Source organism: Pteropus alecto, unplaced genomic scaffold, assembly GCF_000325575.1.
Source record: "Pteropus alecto unplaced genomic scaffold, ASM32557v1 scaffold98, whole genome shotgun sequence".
NCBI classification, from domain to species: domain Eukaryota; kingdom Metazoa; phylum Chordata; class Mammalia; order Chiroptera; family Pteropodidae; genus Pteropus; species Pteropus alecto.
Window position 1 is genome coordinate 2,736,270 of NW_006443570.1, and position 10,146 is coordinate 2,746,415.

General features: G+C 50.5%; 1 protein-coding gene across 1 annotated transcript in view; it reads right to left on the bottom strand.

The window, feature by feature from the left end:
• The window catches only part of LOC102883358 (transcription factor CP2-like protein 1), an 8,168-nt gene extending 6,908 nt beyond the window's left edge, over nucleotides 1–1,260 (bottom strand). The window contains 3 exon segments of the mRNA XM_025041796.1: nucleotides 339–412; nucleotides 545–696; nucleotides 1,178–1,260. Coding sequence (XP_024897564.1) covers nucleotides 339–412; nucleotides 545–696; nucleotides 1,178–1,260 — 309 coding nt within the window.
• Between the last annotated feature and the right edge of the window lie 8,886 nt (nucleotides 1,261–10,146).

Below are 10,146 nucleotides of genomic sequence, written 5' to 3' on the forward strand. Positions count from 1 at the left end.
AACTACATCTGTCTCTTTACTGTTGAATCCCTAGCTCAGTGAACAGTTTCTGGCAATGAATGATTTTTCTGAGAAAAGGAATCATGTGTGTGAATAACACTATGTAAATTTCTAAATCTTGGTTCTGTTACTTACTGGCTCTTTGTCCTTGAGAAAAATACTTAACCTCTCTGGGCCTGTTTCTTCAACGATTCCTACCCACAGCTTTGAAGGTCAAATGAAAAGGTAGACTTGTGAGGGTTCGACTTGACAATGACATCACAGCGATGACATTGGCTTCCTGCCCAGAGGGACAGTCATACCCAGCCTTTGCTAGTTCTGGGAGGGGATGCACTTACCTTCAGTAGCCGGGGCCACTGGGTGGCATCACCCAGCTTGGAGCTGCAGAGCATTTGCACCTCATAGGACTGGCCTGGGAGAGATTAAGGGGATGTGTGAGCCCCACTCTTGGAGCAGAGATGGTACCTACCACACCAGCCCACCCTGGGTCCGGTATCCAGAGCTTGCCACCCCACTAACCCCTCACTTCCCAGGCCCAGCATACCCTGGTTCAGGTAGGTGAGGGCTTCCTCCTGCTGCTTCACAGCTGGCGAGGTGGCTGCACAGAGCACATACTGGAATGCGAGGCAGGGAGGCTCCTCTCTGGGGATGCTGGGCAACTCCTCCTGCTTCAGGTAGGGCAAGGGCAGGGACTCCCTGCCAGGGAGAGGAGAGCACTGCCAGCTTGCTGCTCTATGGGACTTTGACTCTCCCTGTCAGGTCCTCCCTCCAGGGAGCCTCCAGTTTCCTATAGCAGGCACCCCAGCAGCAACCAGGACCTAAGGGGCTCTCATCCAGCTCCTCTGGCCTCTGGGACACTTCCCTTAAAGTGCACATCCCAGATACTACCAAATACTTACAAATATCTGCCATAGATTACCTGTTTGTAACCTCAGGGCTTGCCTAATACCAAGTCAATGTCCAACAAAAGCGTCCTGAGTGGGTGATGGTCAGGGTATTTTGAGATGTCCCAGGACCCAGTAAGCTCCAGGTACATTTGACCTCTTCCCCACCTCCAAAGGAACCCAAGAACAGGAAGCCCATCCCCTTCAGCTTGAAACAGATGGTCCTATCACATCCACCACAAGTCAGACCAGTGCCTTCCTCGGGGGCCAAGGGAAGGGCATCTGGCCCTTACCTGAGCAAGCTGCTTGTAGGCCCAGGGTACAGTTCCCCTGGACTAGGCCACAGGTGCTCTGGCTGGTTGTGCCAAAACAGCATCTTGGAAGGGACCAGGGCCAGCTCTGTGACAGAGAGTTCAGCACTGAGTTGGGCTGAACCCATTGGGCCAACCGCCTAGGGCCTCAGCCTTTATACACAGACACAAACCCACTAAAGGGTGGTGTGAGGCCTGGAGACTCTGATTGGCTGAGCATTCAGGGCTCTGGGAAACTTAAGGCCTATTTGGCAGACCAAGCTGGGGGAAATCCAGAAACAGTCCCCAGAGCTCCCCAGCATCATCATCTTGAAGGGGAGATGGTGGTGTGGCAAAACAAAGTCCACTCACCCACCATTCTCCGAGAGGCCCAGGACAACGAGGGGCACCCTCAGGCTTCACGCTTGACTCCAGATCTGTAAGTCATGCAGAATCCTGGAGACCCCTGTGTCTGGACCCTCACATGACCCCATGGGAGGAGCGTAGCCACTCCTGGGAACAGGACAAGCAGATACACAACATTACATGGACCTACAAAGGGTCTTTGCTCTCTGATGGTCTCCCATTCCTCCTCCCCCACCCCTACACACAGGTGCACTATGACAGGACACCAGTCCTTTCACTGGGGGCTGCCTTGCTAGGGGACCGGAGTTTACAGAACACAGTCCAGCTTGCTGTGGAAACAACTCCGGGGATGGTGCTGGGAGGAAGAGCCTGCCTGTGGGGAGGAGGGGGCCGTGCTTGGGGGTGACCCCTCCCAGGGCAGTAGAAGGAGAGAAGCTCCAGTAGGGCTGGTTCCTTTGTCCCTCCTCTGCCCTAGGGTACAGGACAGAATGTGTTTATGGACGAATACAGTCTGCCTGGGGGAAGGCTTCCTTCCTCAGGCTCAGCTCCTTTTGTCACTGTACACAGACAGCCCCAGACCCCCTCGGTCCAGCCCAACTACTGTGTTCGGTATAAACAGATGAGGGCCTTGCAGAGAGCAGAGAGACAGGGCTCTGAACATGGGCTGACCTCATGTGACCCTAGCTATCTAGGCTCGTGATTCTGAGGGGCCCACCTAGGGGAGAAGGAAAACCAAAGAGTACCCCCTAACACCAGGCAGGGCACCTCCATCTCCAGGTACCTGGCCCTTGACCCTGTATCTGCTTTCTCTTCCCATCAAACCAAACAAAATGGAAAAAGGAGAAAAAGGGGCTGGGAACATTGGCCAAAGATCCCACGATAAGATACCCAAGATTTTGAGAACCACCCATTGCCCAAAGCTGGATTCAAGGCCCATGGAGCCGTCCAAGGTTGGAAAGAGCAGGGGAAGGGGACTAGGATTACCTTTTGCATGCTTTAGAAGGAGGGTCTGAAAGGGTGGTCAGGTATTAGAAGGAGGGGTGTCAAAGGGGCTTTTCGAAGGTGTATTAACCTAGATGTATAGAAACAATGAACAGGATTTGCTTAGGGCAAAAACAAAAGCTTTTTGTAAAGAAGGTATAGGCCTGGGGCGTGACTACCCACCCTGACCTACCTGCCCAGTTACATATGCCCAGGATTTATAATCAGATCACCCTGCCAGGTTACTTTCTATAGAACCCAGTGGGTTCTCTATCTACAATGGGGAGCAGGGTATGGGAGTGGTGGTGGGGCAGAGAAGATAAGCAGGCAGGTAGAGGGAGAGAAGTGAAGGCTGTTATGGGCCCCCTTCGAGGACATCCCCAGGAGCTGGTCCTGGGAGTGGGACTCCAATCCAGCACCCAGTCTCCCACCCTCCGTCTCCAAAGCTGTCTGTATCCTCCCCCTTTCCTCCCCTGAATTCCATCTCTCTCCTACTGGCTGCTACTCCCACCTTCCACCCATCTCAGAGTATCTACACTTCTGTCCCCATCCATGTGTTCCTGGGCCTGTTCCTGGTTTTCCATGGCTCTCTGTCTAAGCAAAAAAGCCTGGCTTGAAGCAGAAGGAGGCTGGCCACTCATAGCCCCACCGCCCCACTCTTTCGCTGAGTCCCCCAGATCTGTTTCAAGCTAAGGGAGATGGGCTTCCTGCTCTTGAGTTTCTTTAAGGGTGGGAAAGAGGTCAAAGGTACCTGGAGCTTAGTGGGTCCTGGGACACCTCAAAACACCCTGACCATCACCCGCTCAGGACACTTTTGTTGGGCATTGACTTGGTATCTGGCAAGCCGTGAGATTGCAAACAAGTAATTGACCCAGAGAGGCCTTAGGAAACTTCAGTCCAGGACCCTCACTCTCAGAGCTGAGTCTCAGGCCTGGAGGGTGTGAGGCCCCCACAAGGTAGGGGCATGGGCCAGACTCTACCTTTCTGAATCTGCTCACCTTATCAGCAAAATGAGAGCAAGTCTTCCTTTTCACCCAGTATGGCAGCGAGGATTAAAGGAAAATCTGTGGTGCTGTCATCTTTTTTCCAGGGTTTAATGCCCAAGAGCTCCTCCCTGGGGTAGCAGGGGACACCACCAAGGACACCAGCATCCCCACCAGAGCCCAGTCCTAGGGGGTACAGATATGACTGTTCCAGAAACTTGCCCATACACAGATCATTTCAGGGACAATTTTTGGGGTGCAATTTTTTAAATGAATTTTTTCCCACCCAAAATGCTCTATCATTTTGAAAGCCATGGCATAACTCATCTTAATAATATCCTTTCAGGTTCCCTAAGCCAAGGAAGTAACTTTTTATCTGTAAAATTTTCTGAGAAACAATTCAGCAACCTCCTTTAACCAAATGTTTTGTTTTGTTTTCTATCCCAAGGCAATATTCCAACCTGGGGAGTTTGAGACTGAGGGGCCAACCCCTCCCTCAAAGAAAGAGAGGCCGAAAGGAGGGGTTCCTCATTCATTCATTCACTCACTCATTCATTCATTTGACAAAATGTTATTGAGTGCCTACTATTACCAGGCTTGCTTGTGCGCAATCGCACACTTGCTCTTGCTCTTCCTCTCTCTCTCTCTCTCTCTCTCTCTCTCATAGTCTCTCATAATCTCTCTCTCACTCTCTCTCTCTCTCTCTCTCTGTCTGTCTCTCTCTTCCTCACACTAGTGTGTGGGACCTGGGGCAGTGCCCCTGGGTGGGTGGAATCCCGCCTATCCAGGATTCAGGCACTCCCTGCTACTGTCACATTGGTGGTCCGAAGGCCTGGGCCCTGAGTTGCAGGTAAAATGATTTTAAAAAGGAACGGATGAGAGCATGATTTTTCAGACATTGTGTTCACAAACGCAAGCACACACACCAGAAGCTGACAGTACTACATGGCAGTCCTTGTGTGGTCTGTGCGTCTGTGCACACAAATTCCCTCACCCCAGGAGGTGGACCCTCCTCCCAGCAAAATGTCTCTGAGGACACTGGGTTCCCAGCTCCACAGGGCACCACACTAAACAGTGCCCCCTAGAGTCAGTCGACGCATAGGCCTGGCTCTAAGCTCCCAGTCTTTTATTCCTGAGAGTCCCTCTCAACCACCAGTAAGTCTCACCTTGGAAAGGTACCCTCTGTTCACTCTTCGAGTTTACCGCCCGCTTCTTAACACTTCCTGCAACCTAGCGAGTTAACGCTTATGTTCTCGTGTCCTGTCTCTGCCCTTCACCAAATACCTTCAGAGCAGTCATCCGATATGCAGTTTATTCTTTGTGTACTTTGTCTAATGTTTTTTTCCCATCAGAGGGGAAGCCCCTTGAGGGTAGGGACTAAGAAAGGTGCGCTAGTGGTGGGCTTAAGAGTATGTTTGCTCAGATAGACTGAGTTCAAGCTTAGCTGTGTGTCTTTGGGCAAGTCACTTAACCTTTCATGCTGCAACTATAAAAAAATAGATAACAAGAGCCTCTACTCCATAAGGCTAGTGTGAAAATTGAATGAGATAATAATTGAGCTCTCAGTAAATGTTGGTGTCTTTTTACTATGTATCCCCAGTGCCTAGTACACCATAGGTTTATTTATTTAACACTTAAAAGTATAGGTTTATTTCTATACCACTTATAAGTATAGAGGGTCTGTTTATCAAATAAACAGTTCTTCAGTGCTCAGTAAGACTTCAAAGTGCTTTCAAACAGTCTACCTTCTGAGAAAGATGCTATTTTTTTCTATTATTCTATTACCATCACCCCCATTATACAGACGGGGACACTGAGGCTCAAATTGGTTAAGTAGCTATCTCAAAGTCACACAGCTAAGATGAGACAGAGCCAGGGTTTGAAATTAGACAATCTGGGTCACCGTCCCTGTTCTTAAATCACTGTATTATGTCCCGCTCTGACTGATAAATTTAGTGTGGAATTTAAAAATGAATTTCCAGGCAATATTCCAACCTGGAGACTTGGAGAATGAGGTCTACCTCTCCCCCAAAGAAAGAAGGGCTGATGGGGGAAGCTTTCCTCATTCATGCATTCATTCATTTATTCATTCAACAACTCCCAAAGAAGTATCAGACCCAGGAATCTGATTCCAATGATGGCAGTGACCTTGGGACTTTCTGAGCTTTGGCCTTTCCAGCCGCAAAGTGGGGACAAAATGCTTTTTGTCCCACTCCTGGGCTGTGAGCCCTGAGAATGAGTAATTCGAATGATATGAGTAATATGAATGCTGCAGTTTTGATAGTTGGGAGGGGGGCTAATGATGGGGTGGCAGGGGCAGGAAACAGATGTAGTCTCATCATGAGAGGGGTTCTACTTGACCTGGGAATTCCCTTGAGATGAGCAGCACATGGAGGGAAAGGCATTATGGGCACCGGAAGCAGCTTGACCAGAGGATTTAGAGTTGTACAATCTGAGTGGAGGAGGCCCAGTCCCACTGCACGTTACAACTACCCTGTGAGGTAAGATGGTTCTCATTTACAGAGTCAGAAGCAGAGGGATGCACCTCGTCTCGGGTTATAGCTAGTGAGAAGTGGGCTGGGACCCGAGTTACCTCACGGCTCTGCACACCTGTCATCCACCCAGGCCAAGATATAGGACTATCCTGTCCTTCCCCACAATGAAACCTTTGCCCAGAGAACCCCAAGAACCCACCACTCCAGCTCTCTTTCCATTTTGCTGTCCTTGGGAGTCAGAGGGATTCCCCTATGACACAGGAATGACTGTACCTACGCTCCTCTGTGGAGGACCCCCACAGCCTCCTGTCACTTGGCGCCATTCCCAAGCTGGGCTGGAAACCCCTGGGTAACCATGTCTTCAAGGGCATCAGTGGCACACAACGGTTAGTGCTTAAAATCACTTTTTGGTAAGAAAACCGACATGGACAACCATTTAGTATAGAGTCATGTCTTTAAATTCAAGTTCTGAGTGAACCACTTTGGCTACTCCTCCCCAGCGCTTCCTCCACGGCACTACTGGATTGCTCGTCCGGGCTGCAGTGAGTGAGCTTGAGAAGCCACATTGTGCAGGAAAATCCCATCACCTGGCCCAGCATTCAAGGCCATTTGTCCACCTTTTTCTGCCTTTCCCTCTCACCACAACTCTTCTCTTATGTTTGCCCACAGCTTCCAGAACAGGTTGTTCGGTTTCACACTTCTGTACCTTTGTCCAGGTTGTTCCTTCGGTCTAGAATACTCTGGCCCTTCTGCCTTTCAGTCCACTTAATGGCCTTTGTCAACTCAGCTGGAAGCGTACCTTTGTCCCCACTGCTCCCTACCCCCAAATAGGCTCAGATAGAACCTCTGTATTATTATTGCACTCTGTGGGTGCTATTTACAGGAAGGCTTCAAGTGGAAGAATCAGGCACCCCAGGTGTCCAGAGCCACTCTAGGCTCTAAGTAGGACCTCATGGATTAGATGCCTCAAATGTAGACCCTCAAAGGTCCTGGCCTAGACGCGCCTCAGTGCGGGACATCCAGTGCTGCTTTCTGTGCAGCCTGCAGGGGGCAGTGTGGGCCAAGAATGGCCCCCCGTTCCCGATGCTGCTTCAGCTGGCTCTAGACTCTCCCAGCCAGAAAACCTCTTCCCAGGAGGAGTTACAGGCAGACCCCATGCTCCCTGCCTCAATGTCTCCTTGATATCATCACCCTCACACGTTATCCGTGTGGTAGGGCAGAGTCACCCTCGCCTCTAATTCCTGATCCAGTTGCTTCTAGACTTCATCCTTCCTCTTTCCCCGCAGCTCTCAGCAGCAACCTCCACCCCAGTCTGTGCCCAGGGCCCTTTTCCAGCAAAAGGATTCTCCTTTAATAGTTTTAGGCCCTTCAGTGCTCATCTCTCTGAAATGCTAACCCCTAACAGCTCCCCCAGTTGACTGGGCTCCACCCCTTTGCTCACCCCAAAGTGATGCTATTGCTGCTACCTTGGTAATAGATGCTCAGTGGGTGTATAGGGCAAATGGCCTAGAGAAAGAAAGCAGTGGCTTTGGGACACTATCAGAGGCATCGGAGGTAGGAGGTGGGCAAAGGGGCACAAGGCCTGCGGAGGGGCAGCGAGGGGCTATGCCCACCCCCTATGAATGCTGTCATCTCTATATGCCAAGCCTCAAGGAGAAAATAAACAGAATAGAGGAGAGGGAAACATCTCCAACCCCACCGTACCCCTCACATGAGAGCAGGTCTCCTTGGACAGCCTGGACTTGTCAGGGGATGGGGAGGAATTTCGTGCACTAGAGCCCATGTCATTCCCCTCCGGGGAGCCTGGGGCACAGAGGGAGGGAACAGCTTACTCAGGGTGTGTTAGGGACAATGCCACAGGTAGTGTGAGGGAGGCTCTATGCCAATGTCCTGAGCTCCAGGGGTTGGTGGCAGCAGGGGGTGGAGGAGCCCTCCTCCAGCCCCTGGGGACCTGGCTGTCCCAGATGCCACAGACGGGAAGTGTGTCAGGCACTTGCGTAAGAGCCTTCTATATTTCCATAAAGTCATAATTACCGATGCCTGCCACGGGCCTTAGCTCATTACAGCGGTATCTGCCTCTGGGACCCAGGAGTGGGCTGGCAGGGGGAGGTAGGGGAGCCTGGGCAAGGCCAAGCCACTCACATTGTTCTCTGCATCCTCAGCCCCACTGAGCCTGGGCTGTCTTTCTCTCCCCAGCTGGGAGATGAAAACCCAGACTTGGCCTCAACCATGACTGACTCCCCCACCCTAAGAATGCCAATTCTAAAGCTGGAGGAAAAGGCCAGCCACCCATGTTTTCCACTTGGGCTATCCTTGGCAACCCATGGGAGCAGAGGCCACAGTGGGAGGGGCTTGAGCTGTAGATGTTTATGGGAGAAAATAGGTCAGTCCTTATGGAAAGAGATGCAATCCCTCACATCAGAGAATCTCAGCGACACAGTGGAGGCACCCTAGGAGTCATCCAGGCCAGAGGTTTTTAATTTTGGGGGATCTTAGATTCTCTGAGGAGCCGATAAAAGCTCTAGACTCTCTTCCAGAAAATGTTATCCGAGTGCAAGATTAAGAATTCATCATCATCATCCATCATCATCATCATCATCATCATCATCATCATCATCATCATCATCTATTGTTTATTTATTCTGTTCAGTTCTCTACATTTAATAATTTATTTAATCTTCAAAAGAATACTAAACAATACACAATTATTACCCCATTTTAATCCAACTTCTCATTTCAACCTAATCCAGTCTAATTATGCCAATCTAAAAAGAAGGAAACCAAAGTCCCTCCAGAGATGGAAGTTCTCTACCCAAGGTTGCAGAACAGGAAGAAAAGGACAGACTGAGATGAGGACCAGGCTCTCTTAATGTGCTGGACATTGTGCTGAGTGTAGATTTGAAGTCATCTGGTGCATCCCACTGTCCCTGGGCTCCCGAGAGCCCAGTGCCCACTCTTGTTCACTTAGCTCTCCTAACAAGAGGCACCCCGGCAGTTCTATTTTGACTTCCAGTCTAGGGAGACCTTCTGAGAATGTGACTGACTGCCACTTATCCTCCCGTAGCACCTTGCCCCTTGCTCTGCCCACCCTTCATTTCTGCCCTCTGAATCTGAGATGGGTCAATGTTCCATCTTTTCCAGGAGACGCTAGCCTGGCTGCTCTGCCTTGTCCCTGAGCCACTGCAGTAGGAGTTGTTGGCACGGAGACAATGACTCAGACTTAGTTCATGAAAGACCGTTCTGAAACATAGCCAGAAAGGACATCCAGAGGTCATAGCATCCAGCCCCCTGCCTCCTCCATATTTGCTCCACCTCGAGCTTCTGGTGTAGAGACCCTATGGCCTAGGGCCATCAACTTCCTTGGCTTTTCTTGCTCACTGGCACCATTGATTCTCCTGGGAATTCTTCCCCATGTCTCATCAGAATCTTTCTGGGCTGGCTCCCTCATGAAATAACAGGCTCCAAATTGCCCAGGAAAGTGAAGGAAGAAAGCTGTTTCTTCTTTCTACCTCAGAAAAATGCCCTAAGAGGGGACAAATCTCCCAGAAGAAAGGAGGGAAAGAAGAAAATTAATTTCCCCTGCCTGTTTTCCCTCAGCTAAGTGGCCTACTATTCTCCTAACAATGAGGTAGCACTATGTCCACTTGGCTGATGAAGAAATTGAGGCTCTAAAATGTTTACTTACCTACACAAAGTCACACAGTTAATTAGTGACTACGTAGGTACTGAACTCTAAGGAGCCCAGAGCTTCTGCTTTTGGGAGAAAACAGGAGTACCTCCCCCAGGATGTCTCCAAATGCAGAAGCCCCTGTTTGCTCCAGCCCAGGATAGATGGAGGACCTGATGACTCGATCTCAGGATGCTCCAAAGCATCTTTACATCTCAGCTGCCTAGGGAGGGGACACTGGAGTGACCTGGGCTGGACAAGAGGGAAGAGGGCAGCCCTCAAAGGAGATTGAGAGAAAGCTAGTTATGAATGGACCTTTGCGGAGACTGGTTTGAGGGCTGAAGCCAGGTTCTACTGAAGCTCCTTTCAGGAAAGCTAGCACTCAGACAGTCTGTGGCTGCAGTGGATGGATCTGGAGGGGGAGAGAATTAAGCCCCCACAATCACAAACCCTCATGTCTGCCCTTGTCCTACTTCTGCC